At 42.3% G+C, this 20,723-nt stretch overlaps 2 protein-coding genes across 3 annotated transcripts; one reads left to right on the top strand and one right to left on the bottom strand.

Moving 5' to 3' along the window:
* Positions 1 to 3,695: 3,695 nt before the first annotated feature.
* Positions 3,696 to 14,732, bottom strand: LOC102705413. Of its 2 annotated transcripts, XM_015834099.2 has the most exons (24): positions 14,081 to 14,732; positions 13,856 to 13,980; positions 13,693 to 13,787; positions 13,390 to 13,620; positions 12,810 to 12,897; positions 12,493 to 12,544; positions 11,793 to 11,858; positions 11,362 to 11,516; positions 11,195 to 11,265; positions 10,875 to 11,072; positions 10,748 to 10,789; positions 9,917 to 10,024; positions 9,620 to 9,709; positions 9,437 to 9,512; positions 8,721 to 8,817; positions 8,556 to 8,625; positions 8,272 to 8,448; positions 7,348 to 7,470; positions 4,998 to 5,081; positions 4,724 to 4,908; positions 4,496 to 4,634; positions 4,320 to 4,379; positions 4,147 to 4,218; positions 3,696 to 4,061 (listed from the first exon to the last, which is right to left on the bottom strand). In XM_015834099.2, exons 1-24 carry the CDS (start codon positions 14,509 to 14,511, stop codon positions 3,948 to 3,950), a joined length of 2,949 nt encoding a protein of 982 aa, XP_015689585.1. In that variant the 5' UTR covers positions 14,512 to 14,732; the 3' UTR covers positions 3,696 to 3,947. The 2 variants fall into 2 exon arrangements, with proteins under 2 accessions (XP_015689585.1, XP_040376870.1); XM_040520936.1 differs by lacking the exon at positions 10,748 to 10,789.
* Positions 14,733 to 18,669: 3,937 nt separating this feature from the next.
* Positions 18,670 to 20,431, top strand: LOC102702255 (uncharacterized protein At5g39865-like). Its single transcript, XM_006647830.3, has one exon. The coding sequence runs from the start codon at positions 19,165 to 19,167 to the stop codon at positions 20,263 to 20,265; it is 1,101 nt and encodes a 366-aa protein (XP_006647893.1). The 5' UTR covers positions 18,670 to 19,164; the 3' UTR covers positions 20,266 to 20,431.
* The last annotated feature ends 292 nt before the right edge of the window (positions 20,432 to 20,723 follow it).

Raw genomic sequence — 20,723 nt, 5'->3', positions numbered from 1 at the left:
TCTGGAGTACGTGTTTCTGGATTTTACTAGATTTCAGTGTTTTCTTTTTCTTGAGGTGTATTTAGGATTTACACGTGCGTGCATCCGTTCCAGTTTAGTGTTTCTGGATTATTTCCCGATTTTTATGTATATTTTTTCTAAACTACTAAGGCCAATATCAACGGGAGTTTCATGGACAATAAATAGGGTGTCATGTAAATATTTTTGATGATGTGACAAAGTATTAATGAAGCGAGAGATAAAATGAGTTTCATGGAGATAAAACCTTTTATGCACTATTACCTAGACACATTATGTCTTGCATGTAACCTAGGAAACAACAATAGATAAAACTATGCATTAAGAGAGAAGTGTTTTATCCTAGTTTCAAACTTTTTAGATGACATGTCATTTTAGTTAATCATGTCCATGAAACTTACATTGAGGATGACCTAAGTAGCACTATATCTGTTTCAATTTAATTGTAGTTATGGATTTCCGTGGTCAATGTTTGACCGTTTATCTTATTTAAAAAATTTATCAGAAAAAATTAAAAAGTAGTCACACATAAAGTATTATTCATGTTGTATCATCCAATATCAATAAAAATACTAATTATTTTTTAAACAAGATTGATAGTCAAACGTTAAATTTAAATAGTGCAAAACTACAATCTTTATGAAATGGAGGCAATATATTTTTATAAAAAGTTTTACATAGAGTGGATTTTTATTTTTATAGTAAATAATTTTATCCATTACAATATTATATAGCTATTAAAAATCAAATAATTTTCCGTCTATCCTATCTTCTAATTAAAAAAACAAAGGTATAATACTATCTTCTGGAGCTCACAAACTCACGGGTGACAATTTGTGTTTGAGCTTTGAAGATGATAAAACTTTGGCCCCCATCGAGCTAGTTGTTGTTGCGGCCGGCTAAGCTAGGGCCGTCGCATACTCTCTCGGATGGGAACTGTACGCAGCCGCAACCCAGCTATTCAGCTCTCCCTAAGGTTCTCTATTCATTTAAAAACTAACAGCATTATCCAAACTTCAATTTTTAAATCTCATATTTAAATACGAAGGCTCTGCTTTAATACTTTAATAGATAGGTAGATTTGTCATACCCATTTGGTTGGTGTTTGAAAAGTCACAGGCATGTGAATATGTGATGGCACATCTAATTGTATTGGGAAGAAGAAGTACCCAAACCTTGTGAGAACTCGTCGGGAAATCAGAACGATGGCCAATTGTTGCCAATATATTTTCTTATGCTACTCCGTTGTTTTTTTATGGCTTATTTCTATACCTGTTAAAACATGTACTACCTCTGTCCTATAATAACCTCATTTGTTTTTCCATGTCCAACGTTTGACCATTCGTCTTATTTGAAAATAATTGCAATAAATATTTTTATTGTCACTAGATGATAAAATATGAATAGTATTTTATACGTGACTAATTTTTTTACGTTTTTGTACAAATTTTTCAAATAAGACGAATGGTCAAACGTTGGACAAAGAAAAACGAAAAATAAGGTTATTATAGGACAGAGGTGATAAAAAAGACCACAGTTAAAATTATTGTAAAACAGATGGGCATTATTGTTTTTTAATCAGAAAAGTTAGGAAATTGTGGATGTATAACTTCATCCACTAGAATTTAAATCATGATGCTTATAGATATTATACGTAGGTGGATACATTTCCAATAAAAATTTAGCGATGCCGAATATTTGTCGCTGACTTTTGTTTCTTTGAGCTTGTGTTAAGAGGACACGATCATAAATATATGTGTAAGTAGTGGTTTAGGCGTATACACCTTCAATGTAATCGATAAGAAATAGAGAAACCCAAGAATTATTTCTCTATTGTGACATTAGACCTGTCCAGAGTATTCAGGCACGAGATTAAGCCACCAACCACAAGACTCGTGTGCTCGTGGAGAGGTGGTGGTAGATGAGTCAGATGCTGGACCATCTCTTTTCAAACTTGCAATGCCACCAACCAAACTACACCCAATCGTGGCCCGGTCTAGTCCAAAAATTAACATATAACAATGAGATTTAGACGTGACAGCTCCGGTCTTAAAGTTATAAATTTAAAATACCATGGCATCTTTGTTGGCATAGAGAAATTGGCATATTATAATGGGTCAACTACGTTTAAGGATTGTTTATTAAGCTCATATGAAGAGCAAAACGGTTTTGCTAGTAAATATTGGCTGAGATCATTCCTACTCTGTATTCTGCAGATGGAGCACAATATAAGCTTGTGGTACGATATACGTACAGGTAAGCACCAGCTATTGTCGAGCGAGTGATTGGTTAATAGCTAGTAATAGCTATGGACGGGAAGAAAAGGAGGGAAAGCTGGTCCCAGAACATGACTGTGCATCTGCGGTTCTGCACGAGGAGCATTAATTTGATTGTCTACATGATTATTTGATCGATTCTCCGGCTGCGTCACATCACATTGATCAAATCTTGCGAGTTGCGACGCAAGGACGAATGCTTTGGTGATTGGTACTCGTGGTCCTGAGTCCTGACACCTTGCTCGTGAGTGAGTGGATGTGAGCCTGCGGTGTCAAAGTTCGCCGGTTCCAAACTACTCTGTCTAGTAGTACATTTTAATTTTAGACGGTAAAGACCGTAAGTATTTTTGAATTTAAATCCTATACTAAAATAAAAATATTTAAATTATTATTTATAGCACTGCTTATTTTATTAATCATTATATGTATATAATTATTTTCATCTTATCCCATCTATTCTCTCACGACACTCGGGGGGTGTTTGGATCTCCTAGGACTTTTTTTAAATCCCTATCACATCGAATGGTTGGACACTAATTAGAATTATTAAATATAGACTATTAATAAAACACACATCATACTCTGGACTATTTCGCGAGACGAATTTATTGAGCCTAATTAGCCCATGATTAGTGAATGTGATGCTACAGTAAACATTTACTAATTGTGGATTAATTAGGCTTAAAAAATTGTCTAATAAAATAGCATTTATTTATGCAATTAGTTTTGTTATTAGTCTATATTTAATACTCCTAATTAACGTCCAAACATCCGATGTGACAAAGGACTTAAAAAAAGTCTCTAGATCCAAACAGCCACTCATTCCCCATTTATTAAAAATATAATAGTCTTTTTTCAATATTAATTTATGCTAAACAATTTAAAAATATTGTGACGGAGACCGTGCGTCTATGGTTGCTCGCACGGACTCATGTTTTGCTTTTGCCTCAAAATCATAAGTCTACGATAGTGCACGAATTTGCGCAACAGGTAGGTAGAATCGATATATCGAATGATAAACTTCAGTTTCTTTGTTACCCCAGGAGCTATAGCGTTCACCAAAGCGTGCCTCTCTTGTGGATTGCGAACTGGTTCCCGGCCAGTTTCATCGGACAAATATTCTTATTTCTGAACTTCGGAAGTTTAATTTTTGGTCATTCATGGAGAATAAAACAACTAGGCAGTTCCATCGTTTTTTGGTAGCTGCCTTACATCGCCAAACCTACCGTCCCAATATTCTCTTTACACGAAGTGATTACTAGCTCTGTTCATATTGTAGGGATAAAGATATCCAGATTCATCCTACAAGTTGTTTTTTATTTTTTTTTTAATTTGGATAGAGGGGGCATTTACATCCATCAGAGAAGCATACGTTGGGAAAATTCCTGGAGCATTTACATCTTGATCAGGCTTAAAGCAAAGCCGGAGCTACTTATGTCTCCTTTTCAGTCCATCTTAACTGTTTTCTGATCTTCTCCTAATTGTATAATGATAACACGAGCCGGTATGAAATGATAAAAGATGCTATTTCATTAGATATTTAACTATGGTAATTACAAGATGATTGCAACTTTATAAATAGGCTCTACGTAAAAAAATGAGACCTCCTGCAGCCTATTGATGTTACAAATACAACAAGGTTGGAGAATCAAGTTAGTTGCCGAACCCAAAAGGTGATTTCGTCCTGCTGCCACCTTCACCGTACTGTTCATTCCATTTCCTTAATTCATTCATGCTCGTCGCATCATAGGAAACAGATGGGCTTACCTGAATGGGGGCAAAACGTCAGCGTGACAAAAAAAAATGGTGCTTTGCTACAAAGAACGAAAATCATGCGTGCAGCTTGCAATACCTTGGCTTTTGCTTGAATAAAATCATCGAGTTTAAGGGGTCGTAGTCCCGTATTTTGGCTACACGAACCTCCCTATGGAAGACGTCAAAGTTGGAGAAAATAAGATATCACATAATTTCAATGGTTATGGAATCGTTTGCAAGTGGGAATGGTAAAGGAGCACAGGTAGCTACCTTCTTTTCTTCTTCTAAAAGCTCATGAACCGGCCTATATGCTGCAGCTATACATAGGTTCTGCAGAAAAGAAAATTCAGATTGCCTGCTTACATGGAAGAAAAGAAGGAACAAAACAATTCCAATTTCTGAACCACATCAAAAAGAATTTATGGTTGCTCGTGCAAGTGTTATACCTTCAAATCGCTTCCTGAATAACCTTCTGTTGAATTGGCAAGTTCATCAAATCTGAAATCAGATTCCAAGTTTTCTTTAGCAAGTAAAATTCTGAGAATTTTCATTCGGTTCTGAGCATCTGGAAGGCCCACATATATCCTGTAGATCATGAAAGTCAATAAACAATGAAAATCTTGCTAGATCACCATGTTACTGTCTTGGAAGCAAGAGCACGAATACAAATTTACCGTCTAGGCAAACGCCGTATTACAGCATCATCCAGATCAAATGGACGATTTGTTGCACCAAGAATAAGGATCCGTTGGCTCTCTTTGGACCTTAGACCATCCCAAGCTGCCATAAATTCGTTCCGCATCCTTCTTGTTGCTTCATGCTCAAATGCACCTCCTCTTGCACCTAATAAGCTGTCAACCTGTCATGTCAAACTAAATACATCATACCAGGAGAATGCACGTTGAAGGGGAATACAAGCACTTGTTTGTTTCACTTAAGGAAACATACCTCATCCACAAATATGATAACAGGTGCTAATCGGCTAGCAAAGGAAAAGAGGGCCTTTGTCAGTTTCTCAGCATCTCCAAACCACTGTTCAAAGAAAATAGAGCCGTAAGGTAGTGCGTTGTTGGGAAATAAACCTTTATCTAAATGGGACAGTGCAGGAGAATGAAGGGCAATAGCATTTTGTGATCTTAGGGGCACATTCTCAAAAATTGCATCCAGACAGTGCACCTATTCTGCCTGCATATATGCATACCATAAATTCTATCAAAACAAGGTTGTCCACCATCATCCCAAGCTCCAACCACTGACTAACAAGATGACTAAAGAGCGAGGATCATTTGGTATGATCTAGATTCATGAACAGAGACCTCATGAATACGATAGGACTCACATCAGTAGCTTCAGTTTTTCATGCAAAGCAACAGGAGACAATCAACAGTGCAAAAAAGGCTTCAACCTGTCAAGGACAATCATAATCATTGTTTAAGAAAAAGACAAAATCACTCGATCCCCATTGTGAACTCAGAAACCTCAATGTGGGATGGGGAGTTACAAAAAGAACCAAATCTTTTGAAATATAAGTTCCTAAGTTTTAACATCTTAAGTAGGTTGATATCTTGATATTCTAGAACTATGTGTGTAATCAAGTTGGTCCCAAGAGGCCAAGACAGACAGCCCCTTTAAAAACTGTTTATGCAGACTGTTCCAATTATTCTTTGATTTTCAGCATATGTATATTTCATGTTTATAACACTTCACTGTTTTGCTTCACCTTTGCACCTTTTGGTCATGGGGACCAGAAATCCGCACAGGAACTGATTCCAGATCCAAATTGAACACGTGAATTTTATTACATGAGAAAAATTGCCTGAGAGGTCAGTTTCTCCTTTTGGTTATAGTTTTTCGTCTTTTTTTTTTTTGGTAAAACCCAAAAAGCAACATATCCTTTGCACACAGGCACCCTGGTGTACTCATGCACTCACTCAATCTAGGCCATCCTATCTTAATTGGAAGGATAGGATCAAAGAGGGCCATTTTTTTCACCAAACCTCTTGTTCCTACGCAGCTAAGTTAGCACATGACCCCTCAATTCTTTCTTCTCCTGTCCAACTTCTCCCCATACCTGGAACCTTCCGGTCCTCTCTTTGCACGACATTGACAACAGCTTAAATCCACTCGCAGTCGTTCCTCTCCATGCGGCGTCGATGGTGGCTCGAATTTTCTTGTGAGACCCAAGTTGGACAGAGGCAAACAAGAGCTTTTGTATTCAGTTGATTGGCATATGCGTCAATCTCATCTAAAAAAAGACAATGTTGCCGATCACTATTAATCAATACTGGAGCAATCACATCTTAAAGGGGAAAAGAATCCAAGCTAAGAAGGTACATTCATCAATCTATATGCATACATGAGGTCACAAGCAATCTTTAACCAGTCAACTTGAAATTTTGTCTCTTCATGCTTTGTAGCATAACCTAGCCCTTGTCGCATGGCCAGCAACTAACACCATCAATGCTGCTGTCGCCACCGGCCCTCAGAGGCTCAGAGCGCAGGAGATTAAGGAATACATGAGAGTTGCTGTTGCTGTGGCCGATGTAACCGATTCCACCACCAGGAGACACACAAAGAGGATTAATTTAACAGTAAAGCAGGAGAGGAACAAGGACAAAAGGAAATGGAAGGCTGAAGCTCATTCTCCTCCCCATTGAGCATGGGTTTCCTGTGCAGGAGCCGCCGTCGACACCGTGGAAGAGAGAGGACCAGTAGGTTCTAGATCTGGGGAGAAGCTGGATGGGAGAAGAAAGAATCGAGGGGTCATGGGCCAACTTAGCCGCATAGGCGCAGGGGGTTCTGTGAAAAAACATCTCTCTTTGATTCTATCCTTCCAATTTGTGATCGGAGGGCCTAGATTGAGCGAGTGCATGAGTACGCCAGGGTGCCTGGGTGCATAGAATACGTTGCCAAGCCAAAATAGTCGACTTAGCTTGTAACTAGTAAAAGTTATGCCACACTAAAGTTGTTTTCAAACTTGTCTAAGGTTACTAGGTAAGTATGGAAACTTTGATTTTGCCCACTGCACCTTGTGCTTTCATGAAACACAAGTACATAAATCTCAAGCTTCCAAGTAGGATTTTCTGTATATCTCTCATGTAGAGTGGCAGTACAGATGAATCTCCCTGGTACTTGCAATCAAATTAGAAGTTCCAACTAATTGTAACTTTCATGAATTAAATAAACTAGTTCAATTGATGTTTGTAATTTACTGGGTCACACCAAGTGCACATACCATCCTTAAGAGCTTTACTGCAAATAACAAGGTTGAAAATAGAAACAAGTAAAATTAAATTACCTTTGATGTTAGTGTAGAACCAGTTATGCTGATGAAATTTGCTCCAGCTTCTGTTGCAAGTGCCTTTGCCAGGAGTGTCTTTCCTGTTCCAGGAGGCCCAAAGAGCAAAACACCTTTGCAGGGCTGAAAAGGGGTCCATGTTATAAAACAAATTCAGCTAACCCAATGCAAGTATGCTTAAATCCCAAATAAGATGGCGAATACAACAAATTACTAGGACATCCAACATTCAGGTATCAAGATACCTGAATTCTAAGCAACAAATTGTCAAGAACCATATGAACATAAGAAATTATGTTTCCAATTGCAGAATCTCTCGATTTAGTTTTATCTATTTGCCTTCAAAGGTATATGTATTTCTGATGATGCTTGCATCATCAACTCTACATTGAATAGCAAATACCATAAGTACTAGCCCTGAACAGTCAGGAGCACATTTAATTTTCAATATTTATAAAATATCAGAAATAGGTCCAACATTCAAAAGAGGATCAACTTATAGTGGTTTCTTAAATAGAGTTGACAGGATTTTTAAGGTCATTCCAACATACCAGGGTTTTTGTTTTACAAACTCATTTTTCTCTGCTATAGCAACTAGCCATCGAAAGAACTCTTGAGTAACATCTACATTCTAAAAACATGCGATCACTACACATCATGGAACTCAATGTTAACTCAAATTCAAAGGAACTTGTGGAAAGATGATGCAAAAGTACACCATTTTAAAGTATTAGTCTAAAATCGACACAAGGAGGAAAACAAATATTATTCCTTCAATTCTTCACACCTTGCTTTCTGAGCTCATACCAAAATAAACTTCTTTCTAGAAGACAACGATGATATGAATGGGTGTTCCAAGATCACATGTTATGCAGGAGAGGAAGTGAGTGATCATGACAAGTATAGCAGAAAATTAAGGCATACCCTTAACAAATTCCCATGAGAGAAAAGTTCAGGTCTCCTCATTGGAAGAGTAACGAGCTCATCCAGCGTCCTCTTAACATCCTCCAGCGCCCCAATATCATCAAATTTCACTCCAATTTCGCCAGGAGGTACAACAGCAGAAATGAAATTGCGTTCATACTCATCTTTAGCCAAATTCTGAAGTTAGGAAACTTATGAGCTTTACTATCAGATAAAAAGCTATTGATGTGGCAGATAATATAGATGTGGAAATGGTTAAAATATGGAATATGGAAGCTAAATACCTTTATATTTTGAGAGAGTCTCTTAGTTTTAACACCCTGTTCCTTCAGCCTTTCAATGGCCACATCCAGACTTCAAAAAATGCAACAATTATGATAAATAGTACCTGGATAAAAGAAATTGGCCTAGAGCCCTTGTACGGCAATTATCATCTTGAAGTGAAGTACCTCTCACGAGGGATGATTAATCTGTCACCCTTAATGGAAGGAAGAGCTGCTGATGAAAGATAATGACTTCTAGCCCATCCAACAACCTTCTCCGCTTCTGCAGAGAACAATACACTAGCTGGTTAGGGGGGAACAAAGCAAATTTTAATTTAGGATCCAATTAGAAGTGGGTGTACGCTGTTAGCCTACTTTGTCCTTCCAAATGATTTGCAGCATACTCATTAATTTAGGATAATGAAGGTTTTTTCCATACGTAGCCAGCTGACTACAAGTCTACAACTAGTAACCTAGTATAAATTATAACTTGGTCTCCAAGAAAAGAAACAATTTGGTTACAAGAAAGGACAGTCACAATGAGTTTTCAACAACTCACTGATTCAAAATCCGTCCAAATTCAACTGGTTCGGCATGTAGGACAGTAGGAGCACTACCAGGATACTAGTCCTTGTGACCAAACAGAGACAGAGACTCGGGAATGACATCTATGACTCAATTGAGAATTCCAATAGTTTCAATCAAAAGTCATAGAAGAATCACCCAATACACGAATGCATCATCTAATCGAAACAGTTGGCAGGAAGTCCAATGAACGTTTTAATGAAAATACCTTTCCTTCTACTTTTTTGTGCCATGCACTAGCACATAGCAAAAACCAATAACTGATACCATATTTAAATTCAGCGCATGCATGAATTGAAAATATTGAGTGGACATACTTTGTCTTGTTAAAACAACACCATCAGATTTCACATGCAGAAGCTCAACACATGATAGTTCATGCTCTTGAAGTACCTGTGTCATCGGTCATAATATACAGTTGGTACATGAGAGAGCACCAATCCTACATGACATACGAAGCAAATAAGTGGAATTGTGGGAACAGAAAATTGCATTCAAACCTTGTGCAATTCAACAAGGTTATGCCTTGAAATAATAATTTTTCTATCCTCTTCAATCTGGCTATTGAAAACTCGTCGTTGCTCGTTTTCCTGTAAGTAAATAGACAGAGACAAGATCACATGCTGTAGGACCTTCAAGGTCTCCAAGCTAAAGCACACTAGAATGGATGCTCTAGGCACTGCAAATCAGTGATTTAACAATAAACGCCATCGTGACATCAACATACATTAATGGAAGGCAGACTTAATAGTTCATTCTGCTTAACATAACTTTGTAGATTAGCAAATGGTACAAACCTCGGGAAGAGGAACAATGAGACTATTTGTGAACAGCTTTGATATGCTCCTGGATCTGGAGTATTTTTGTCCCTTCATCCCCCCTTCCAATCGCTTTAGTGATGATTGCTGCACACAAACATTTCAAATAAGTACCCGTTGTCAAATACAAAATGGAAACCTCGCTTAAATAATTAGATATTGTCAGAAAAGAGTGTACAAATGGAAAAGAAAACAAAGTTTAGTCATAATTCATACAGCTAAGCAACTAGCATCCCAATCAGATCCTACTTTATGGCATGCTCTTTAGTATATAAAACAGATTATGATTTATAAGGAACTAATAAGTTATAAGTCGTTTCAATTGGGTACCAGAACTGCAATTGTGCTACCAAAAAAAGCATGTCCACAGCCAACCAGGCATGAACCATGTATAATCATTCAATGACCCAGATTCTCTACTCAATCTATAGGAAGCACTAAACATCTATCATCATGTACCGATAAGGTGGTTTCAAATGTGTTTTATTGACTTGGCAGCCTGTCATGCCTCGGAATATAAAGGTAACTAAAAGTGTTTTATCTTTTATGTACCAGTTATAATGCATACAGGTTGATGGTTGGTTGGGGGGGGCGGGGTGTAGTTAACATAAATTATAGGCATAGTCAACCAAGCTCATTGATTAGAAAAAGCAAAACCTATGAATATTGCACTGCATTGTCAAAGGCATGCAGAAACTAAACAAACAATGTTTAGACCTTGCACGAGTGAAAACTTTCTTTTGTGATTAGTGAAAAAATTGTTCCTGAAAATAAACATGAATTGATTTAAACTAAATCCCAAGCAATTACCAGCGAAGACAGGCGAGAGAGATTGTGGAACATCAGCGCCGGCTGTACATGTCCACAACAGAAATAAGAACAAACAAAAACTGTTTCATTGGTTAAATTCAAATGCATAGGAGTTTGCAAAGCTTACAGGTTCCTTGTCCTTGTCCTTGGATGCTGCTTCCAATATGCTCTGTCCACATATCATTACTACTGGTCCAGGAAGTTTGTCAAACATTTCCTCTACCTTTTGGATAAACTCTCTGCGATTTGATTTTGGAACTGCTCTAGATAACCACTGGGAACTGTCTGGAAAGTAGACGATTGCTGGCTGTAGAGATGGCAGAACCTAATTAAAGAAAAAACATTTCCTGGTAAATAGGTAGGTAAAATAATTGAATGGGATTGGCCAACAATAAAACTGAAATCTTGGGGTATGTACAACTAAAACTCAAATATATCTTCTGGTACCTCGCAAAGTGCTTCAATTGCGATGTGCCAATCTTCTGATTCAGCATCATGGTCATGCACAATGTCCTGAGCTAAGTAAAAGGAAACCAGATGAAGTCAACATGCCTGAAATTTCCAAATCAAATTCTTGAACATGTAACTGTTCATGAAACAGGATAGAGGCATACAATCAACCCAATAAATGGAAGCCTTAGCATTTTCCTCCTTGCTAGCTGCATCGTTATCACCATCATGCAGCTTCTCTGCAGGAGGGTCAAATATGACAGCAACTTGATCCCCATTGATCTCATATACCTCTCCCCGTTGTCCCTTTGATAAAGTCCTGTAATTTTTGACAGAAACACTTTGTTGCAGCATTAATTTTAAGAAATTATAACAATTAAAAACCACACTTGAAACAAGGAGGATCATAATACAACTGGAGAACCATTTCTCCTAAGAAACTACAGTATTAGGGTTTTTTGCTAATGTATTTCACCTAACCAGATTTGTGCAGATCCCAAAATATTCAAAATTACAGAAAGCAATGTCTCCCTGAGGTCTCAGAACTATCAAAACCATTTTTATGCTGTTTCAAATGAGAAAAATATTCACCCACCTGCCACTAATAAAGGTATAAGCATTTCTTGAGCCATCTTGAGTAGGTATTTTCCCTAAAATGATCCTGTATATGATATATATGGTAAAAAATCAGTGTTTGCATGAACTTAAAATAAAACTACAGTAAAGAGTATAATGTGGCATACTGTCTAACATGTAATAGAAATACTAGCAAACAACCAGAAGTTTATTTTTCTAGTTCCACTAATATACTGGACAAAATAATAAACCATTGCGTATGCATGCGAGAAAAACACAAGTAAATTTACTGTTCACTTGCTTATACTAATCCACACAGACCCACAAGACCAAACAACAAACCACGTGTGGGCATTTCATGACAATTACAGGCATGTGCTGATGTGCACGGGTGCTTCCACACCCTTTAGCATGCAACACACAACTATGGGCAGAGACATGCACATCATGAACTGTGTAGCTTTAAGAGGAACATGGAAGGCTTGTGCATAGAAGTACCTACTTCAGAAATAAGGAACACTGTCTTGATAGATATTAAAGGATACTAAAGGTTTCTAAAATCAGGAAAATTAATAGATGGGCAAGGTTGTAGTGCTAAATACGAAATAGGGAAGGTAAATCAAATCATTATAATTCCACATACTTAATGGAAACCATAAAAGTTTGTCCTGGTGAAAGACTACATAGAGAGAACAGAAGAGCCAACATCTAACAACCACCTCTGATCTGCTTCAAAGGCTTCCGGGGATCCAACATACTTGACCCTATCTCCTGAAACAAGCATTTTAACATAAGTTACTACTCCATCATTTCTATATTGTAAGACTTTATGCCTAGATTCATTGATTGATCAATGTATATGATTTGTATATACGTCCAGATTTATTACCATCCATGTGAATCTAGGCAAGGCTAGAAAGTATTACATTGTGGAATTAAGGGAGTAGTTCCAAGTTTCCATTGAACCTTACGGTAGTTTGCTAGAGATAATTTTAATTTGATTTAAAATAGAGTAACCAATGAAATATCGCATTACCTCTTTGGTAAGGCCTTTTCTCTTCCACAGATGACTCAGGACTTTCAGATGATCCTGATGTTGTGCCTTCTTCTGGACCAGAAACTCTCTAGAATCATAACCAAATGAATAAGCATCATCAGCAAGAATACAGGTGAATGAAATTTCAGGATTCAGGGCAGATACTGGAAAATGCTAATGCATTATGTTTGATTACTTTTCTTCTGGTAAGATAAGAAAGGATAAAAGGACCAGTACATAATGGTTATGATTGAGATCCATGCTAGAACAAAAAAGCCAAAGTATTTTTTATTTGCTGGTAGAAAAGCATTGAGATAGTAAAAAGTTCTGTTTTATCACATGGTATTTTACACATTTTGCTCTCTTACGTCCGTGAGATCGTTTAACGTTGAAACTTGGAATGACCTGTTGTTTGCAGATCTTGCAGGGTAAAGGACATAAATTAATGCAGCAGGGTTTACATTGAATAAGAAAAATTACTGCTTTAGAAAAACAGACTAAAATATGATATATTTTTTTGATGAGGAGATATACAAAAAAATATTTCTCATTATGTTTGGATGGGCTAATAAAATATAACCTTGGCAAATTCCTCAATGGTACATGGAACCAATTTCCTGAGGCGGTCCACAGACTTCTTCAGTTCTTCCACAGATTTTAGAGCATCCTCATCGTCACTTTCATCAGATTTAGCATCACCGTTGCTTGTCCAGTCTTCATCACCTTCATCTTCATCTTCAGTTTCAGATTCCTCATCCTCTGACTCATCATGATCATCCTCTTCACTTTCTGAATAGTCATCCCCATAATCCTACAAATTAGGAGTTAGATTAAGTTTGCAACCACTCTTTTATATTTGGTACGTAATGGTGCAGTAGCTTACATATGGAGCCAGAACGCTGCTGTCCAGGACCAGTAGCGGAACCTGCAACTCATGTGCGAGAGCTCTTACCAATCTCTCCCTGTAAAGCTCAGTCCCTGCATTAAACAGGTCTCAACACAAGCATTTGACAACACTAAGTATCTGCAGCATGTCAGCTCAATACCTGGCAAGCTCTGTAGCAGTATCCTCCCTCCAGAGGATTGCAAACGAGAACCATATTCTGACGTGACGCCCTTGTGCCGTAGGTGGGACGCTGTACACTCACTCAGTAGCTGCCTCGCATTCTCACTTGCGATCCAAAATTAAGTAAAAACACATTTTCTAGTCATTAGCAAACTGATGTGACTCACTCAAGCAAAGCATCGAACAGAAGGTGCACGCGTCTCACTTGACATAGTACGGGAAATTCTGCCATGTGAGGTTCCCCTTCTCCCATGGCACGACGCGACGTAGGAACTCGTTGCGGAACCTCTCCCGTCTGGTGAGGAACGGCGACTCCCGCCTCTTGCAATCAGTGAGGAACCTCTCGCCGCTCAGCCATTCCTGCTGGTCCCTCTCCCCGAGCTTCGCGTGCTCCTGCTCGCTGAATCGCCCGGTGCTCCCCTCTGCCGCGGCGGCGCTCCTCGTCTCGGCGCTGCCCACGCCGCCCTTCGAGGAGCCGTAGAACCGGCACAGACGCCGGCCGGAGCCCCAAGGCCGCGGCGCCGCGACGGCGCCGAATCTCCTGGCGAAGCATCCCCCACCACCTCCGCTGGCCGCGATGCCGAGGGAGACCGCCGGGCGCGTAAGGAGGCAACGCAACCGCATCGCGTGGTACATCTCGGGCGGCCTCCGGGAGGGGAATGGGATGGAATCAGGCAGCGGGGTTAGGCTGTGGAATCGGGCATGTGGTGGTGAGGAGGAGGAGAGTATGGCGCGATGGCCGATGGGGAGAATGGAATCCGGCGCGCGACGGAGACGGTGGCGCACGGCTGCGCTGCGACGGCGACGAGGGAGGCGGAGACGCCACGGCAATCTCCCCGGCTCAGCTAATCCGCTTCTCACGCCGGGCCGCTCTTGCCCTGGGAAGTTGGATGCTCCTGGTGTTGGGTTTGTTAAAATGTTGGGCCGAATTTGAAATGGGCTTCTGGAAAGTACCACAATTGCAGCCTGTCGCTGTGGATTCGTATCTCATCCGGCGCCTCTCCAAGGGATATGTTTCTTGGGCTGTTGCATCCATTTTTTTTCTCCTTATGTTCATGTTTATAAGCTATAATTTGAATTTTAAATTTTAAGAGCTGATTTTAATATTTTTTGCCAAAAATTATTTTTTAACATTTGTTTTTATCACTAGGAACACATATATAAAGTTTTATTCATAAATTATGTGTCGTTTACAATTATGACGTTTGGTTTTTTCGATGAGATGATGAATTCAAATTTTGTTTTATAAATATAAACATACCTGAAAAGATGGAGGTTAATACCCGGGCGCAGACCGTTTCTCCATCTTGGCTCGACAACTCCTGAAGTTCTAGCGGTCCCTCTCGTTCTCTGTGGGACGCAACACGCTTGCCCCTGCTCGCTGCACTTCCCACTACTCGCATGTAGGGATGGTCATCAACTCGATTACCCATTTACCCATGGATAAGAACCTTGAATCATACATATTCTTTATTTTATACTATGGGCATACAAGTATATTATTGTTGGGTTAAAACTATGCCCAATAGGCATATGAGTATGGGTAAGCCACTTCCCTTTCAATTGTTGATTCGTTTACCTGCCAAATCTAATTGTTATGTGAGCTTTACTTGTGCATAAATGTTTTAATATATATATAAGTTAAAATTTTAATTTGATATGGATATTTGCTTAAAGACATTACAGCGAAGAGTTAATCCACGAGTAAAGTTATTTACTACTTAGATATTGTATTATCTACATATACACTCCTATTTTTTCGCTTATGTTTATGCTTATTAGCTAAATTTTAAATTTTTAACCTTAAATTTATAGTTAGTTTTGGATTTTTTTATTAAAGTTTATTTTTCAGCCACTAAAAATATATATATAAAATTTTATTTGTAAATTATTTTTTTTAAACATCCAAACCATCACCTCGATAATGATGGATAAATAGGTAAATCTATGGATACAAAGCGTCCGTGGGTAACAGGACAAGATTTTATACTTGCTATATGAATCTTACTCATAAGCACAAAATTATCGCTTAGTCACCGACGTAGATATAGGTAGACAATATGGGTACTCGCGTACCGGATTGCCATCCGCCCATCCCTACTCCCACGTGACCACTCCTCAGCCCGCACCACCTCCGCCATGTCAGAAGAAGACAACGAGCATGGCGTCCTCTGTAGACCGGCCTCGACAATACGGCCTTTGCCCTCTCGTCCTGAGCCTGCATTGAAAATGAAATCGATATAAACGGGCCCGCGATGGGACCTTTCGGCCCTGTAAATATACTATTGCAGTAGGAGGCCCAATAAATATCAAACAGTGTTTGCATGGGTCCAGTCCATGTCCATGGCCAGGGCCCGCACCATGCTCCTGCGTGAGATTCCCGGCACGAACAGACCACGTCGGCGGCGAGACGGCGACACCGTACGTGAGCCACCACCGACGTCGACGGCTCGACGCTGAACTGTGCCCGAGGAAAATGAAAGAAAGGCACCAACTGCTGCGGCTACAGTAACACATTACACATCACTAGCTTTTTTTCTCTTCAGATGACTGAACACCTCACTAGCTATAGATGGTGTACCGATCGATCTATCCGGCGAGCCGGCAAACATGGCCTTGGAATCGATACCATGAGTGCGGCAGCAGTCATGAGTGAACTATCGATGATGAGCCTTAGTTTAACCGAGGGAGCTGGAAAGAACGGAGGCGACGAGCTGTAGCGGCGAGTGGGCGCCCACGAGCTGGGTCCGGTTGCACTCGCGGTGCACTCTAGGCGTCAACCTTTGCAGCAGCATCCTTTTTCCCCTTTTCCTGATTCAGCAGGCAAGAAGCTAACTGAAAGGCGGTGTGTGCCCTTCAATTCGTCCCGATGAGCTGGGGCGAACGTGACAGCTTTTGATCCCTGATAAATGAGAGACATCGCCGCAAATAAGCCGGCAAAGCTGCCGGTTTCAAGCTTCCAGCATTGAGGAAGTGTGCTCGTTTAATGATCTGCTACAGGCAGCACAGAGCTCCAATGTTCATGCACTCCTAGGAATTGCAACATATATAAAGCTTGCAAAATCTACCTAGTACAATTGGGATAAACTCAACAAGAGGGGGAAAAGCCCGTAATTTAATCAGCTGTTCCGTGCCAAACAGCTTCCTAGGGCTGATCTAGCTTCTACTTCCGCTACACAAGGCAGCGTTCGAAGCTGACTATGTCACAATGGCTAATCAGCGCACGTAAAACGAAAAAACCATTAACACATGATTAATTGAGTATTAGCTTTTGTAAACATGAAAAATGAATTAATCTGATTTTTTAAACAACTTTCATATAAAACTTTTTTTTTCAAAAATACACCGTTTAACCGCTTGAGAAGTGTGCGGAAAAAGTGTCTTAGGTCGGTTTCAAACGAGACCTAAGCAGCGGTGGATTCGTCAGAGTTTACCCCGCCGTTTCGGTGGTCCAATTGTCCGAGCAACAATCCCGATCCCCTGTCCCAATCAGCTCCATTTCGGTAGATTAGGCATATCTGTCATGCGTCCGTGCCGGATCCAACCTGTTTCGGACCTGGGAGTAGTAAAAAGTTGCCCTAGGTCTCATCAGCAAACACGGCAAAACGCACAACAAGAGGCTTTTTGTAGCTGGGAGAAGTGCAGTGCACTACGCAGAAACAAAAGGCTAGCAGGAATCAGACAAACCACCGACTAGGAAAGTCGGAAGACGCCGAGTGGTAGATGGATCGACGGATGGATGGGCGTCTGGGCAGGTGAGTGTCCGAGTGACATGCCAACCACGCGCCAAAGAAAAACTCTCGTCTTTTCTGGAAGGAAACGAGCGAGCCAATGCTCACGTCCACCGCTTGACCTCACCGGTCGGCAGAGTGACCTGCCGCTACCAACCGACGCCTCAAAGTACCAATCAAACTTGGTTCTTTGCCCGGAAAGGGCCTGAAATATTCAAACCCCTCTTGCGACCAGACTGGCTTCGAGCGTGCAAAGCCGTTCAAAGATTCAAATGTTGTGGGAGCGAGGAGCGTGTTACGAAGCTTGGTGGTAGATGAGAACGACGTGCCGGTGACCCGGTGTTGGACTGTGTAAGAGCTTTGGCCGGGTCCGGCTCAACTTTCTGACGCCGGCTCGCACTTGCTCTAATTTGTTCCAAACGATGCGCATCCATGGTGTTTTCTTACTGACGAAGAGTACAAAGGAGGAGCGACGGCGACAGGTGCTCCCTCACCGCAACGCATCGCATCGCTCGTCGTGAACCTGCCCCGGTATGCGTAATTCAAGTTCAGGAACGCGGCGAACTGCGGCTCAAAGTTGAAACGCACCGGCGGCATGTTTGCAGCAGGTTTTAGTGCTACGCGATCTCAACGTCAGTACGCGATCATAAGTAGGTTCATACCACAGTACCAAGAGAAATTCCCTGAATTCGGATGCAACCGCGCTCGCACGCACACATCATCGCCGATCCACGTCAACCTACGAGTATTAAAATCATCGACGGGCCTTGAGAAATGACGCCATTCCAGCACCATTCCGGCAGCTCGCGGACACGACAGTGCACCAACTGACCACACTGAATTGACAATCTCAGCGCGCTGCCGACGAACACTCGTGCACTGTAGCTCCAAGCGCTCTGCTGCTGCTGCAAGGAAACGCGACCCAAACCTCTCTGCAGGGTCGCGAGTCGCGACGGGCTAAACCTCCAACCGCTCGATCCAACGCGGATAGATGGATAAACCCGTCACCAGCCTAGCTAAATGACATGAGATTCCGAGTAGGCCATCATTCCATCCACCGGAACGCTCCTCGCTCCACGGAGGCCACGGCCCCCGACCGGAAACGCGCGAGTTAATACGCACATTACGCGCGAGGGCCGGTGCGTGCCCGTGACCCGAAACGCTCTCCTTGCCTTCCTTCCTCCCCGCGGCTTAAAGCGTTTCCCTTTCCCCGCTCGCACGCACGGCATCCTCCCACCTAGCTCGCCGGCCGACTCAGATCTCGCCCACCGCCACCGCCCCCCCAACTGTCTTTGTACCTCGCCGTCGAGCTCGCATGCTACACCTCCAGCACGGTGGCCCCCATCCACGAGCTGAACTGGTGTCGGTGCGCCAAACTACGCGCGCGCATTTGCTCCGGCCTGCAGGGACACTCGATCTCTTCTCTCCGCGTCGGGGCGTGATGGTCCAGTGATCCAAGGAGTCGGTTTTTTCTGCCGGTGAGTGTTGCGGCGTGTTGATTCTTGGTTGATTGTTTGCTGGATCGGGTGGTGGAGTGGAGGGGAGGGGAGGGGAGGGGATGGGCTGCACGGGGTCCAGGCACGCGTTCCGCGGTGGTGTCCGGGGCGGCAAGTCGGCGTACGCGCGGAGCCGCTCCGGTCCGGCCGCCGTGCACCACACCGTCTCGCTCAAGTCCTCCACGCTGGGGTCGCTCAGCCTCGAGAGGGACCGGGACGAGGAGATGATGAAGTGGCGCGACGACGGCGGCGCGGCGAAGACCACGCCGCCGCCACAGAAGATGGCGAGGCGGCAGAGGCAGTTGGTGCTGGCCACTGCGCCGGCCAAGACTCCGGTCCGCGAGCCGGAGGTGATAAATGTGTGGGAGCTCATGGAAGGCCTGGATGACAAGGATGAGGACGGTAACGTCCGCGGCGAGGAGCGACGGGAGCGGTCGACGCCCGGGTCACCGGAGTTTGATCCAGACATCATCGCCGCTTTCCGGAAGGCGCTCGACGAGGTTCCCCCTGCTGGGGATTGCCCTGGCGACGAGGTGTCCGTCAAGAAGCGCGAAATACAGAGGTTTCCGGGCATCGTGCGCGAGCGGGTCAGTGCGTTCCAGAAGAAGATCGATGCGAAGCTCGCCAAGATGGCGCCATCGCCTCCGTCACCGCCTCCAGAGCCACAGCCTCAGCTACCGCCGCCGCCGCCGGATAGCGACCGGAAAGTGGTGCTGTACCTCACCAGCCTCCGCGGCATCCGCAAGACATACGAGGATTGCTGGTCGACGAAGGCCATCCTACAAGGCTACGGCGTGCTCGTCGACGAGCGCGACCTGTCGATGCACGCCGGGTTCAAGGAGGAGCTCCACGCCGCGCTGGGTGCACCGGGCACCCTCCCGCAGGTGTTCGCCGACGGCAGGCACCTGGGCGGCGCCGAGGAGGTCCGGCGCATGCACGAGTCCGGGGAGCTGTCCAAGGCTCTGGGCGACTGCGACATGGCGCCGCCGAGCTCCGCCGGCAAGGGCATTGCGCTGGACACGTGCTCCGGCTGCGGCGGCGTCCGGTTCGTGCCATGCGAGGAGTGCTCCGGCAGCTGCAAGGTGTTCCTGGAGGAGCTGGACACCTTCCGGCGCTGCCCCGATTGCAACGAGAATGGGCTCGTTCGCTGCCCGCTTTGCTGAAATCTCGAGCCTTTTTGCGGGATCTGACGATCTGTAGTGTGATTTTGTGAGATGTTTGAGGGTGTTTGTATTAGCGTAGAGCGTGTACAGGGGAATTACACGGCTGTTTCATAGGACTGATGAAGTAACACTATTGGTATTGCTGTAATGATCTTATTTATATTTTCTTCTACGTTGTTGGATGTGTAGAAGAACTCAAAAAACGACTGCAATCTGAAGAACAAGAAATACTATCATTTCTCTGAGCTATGAAGCTATCTGCTTTCACGCTTGCAATTATGGGGTAATTGTTTGATTTTTTTGACAAACGATATATTTATAAAAAATAATTTATAAATAAAAATTTTATAAGTGTATATATAGCATATAAAAATCAAGCCTAATGATTAAGCTTAGGTGAAAAATTCCAAAATCATATATAAATTTAATATTAAAAATTTTAAATTTCAGCTTAAACA

Source organism: Oryza brachyantha, chromosome 2 (genome assembly GCF_000231095.2).
Source record: "Oryza brachyantha chromosome 2, ObraRS2, whole genome shotgun sequence".
NCBI lineage: Eukaryota > Viridiplantae > Streptophyta > Magnoliopsida > Poales > Poaceae > Oryza > Oryza brachyantha.
The sequence above is the reverse complement of the archived record's forward strand: the minus strand, read 5'-3'. Positions and strand labels throughout refer to the sequence as shown.

What these genes read in the sequence shown, in the direction of transcription:
- LOC102702255 (XM_006647830.3), top strand. Translation starts at nt 19,165, where the DNA reads ATGGGCTGCACGGGGTCCAGGCACGCGTTCCGCGGTGGTGTCCGGGGC.
- LOC102705413 (XM_015834099.2), bottom strand. Translation starts at nt 14,511, where the DNA reads ATGTACCACGCGATGCGGTTGCGTTGCCTCCTTACGCGCCCGGCGGTC. An exon ending in CAATTGAAGCACTTTGCGAG is followed by an intron (nt 11,073 to 11,194) that starts GTACCAGAAGAT and finishes TTCTTTAATTAG; the next exon opens with GTTCTGCCATCTCTACAGCC. An exon ending in GACTCTCTCAAAATATAAAG is followed by an intron (nt 8,449 to 8,555) that starts GTATTTAGCTTC and finishes TCCTAACTTCAG; the next exon opens with AATTTGGCTAAAGATGAGTA.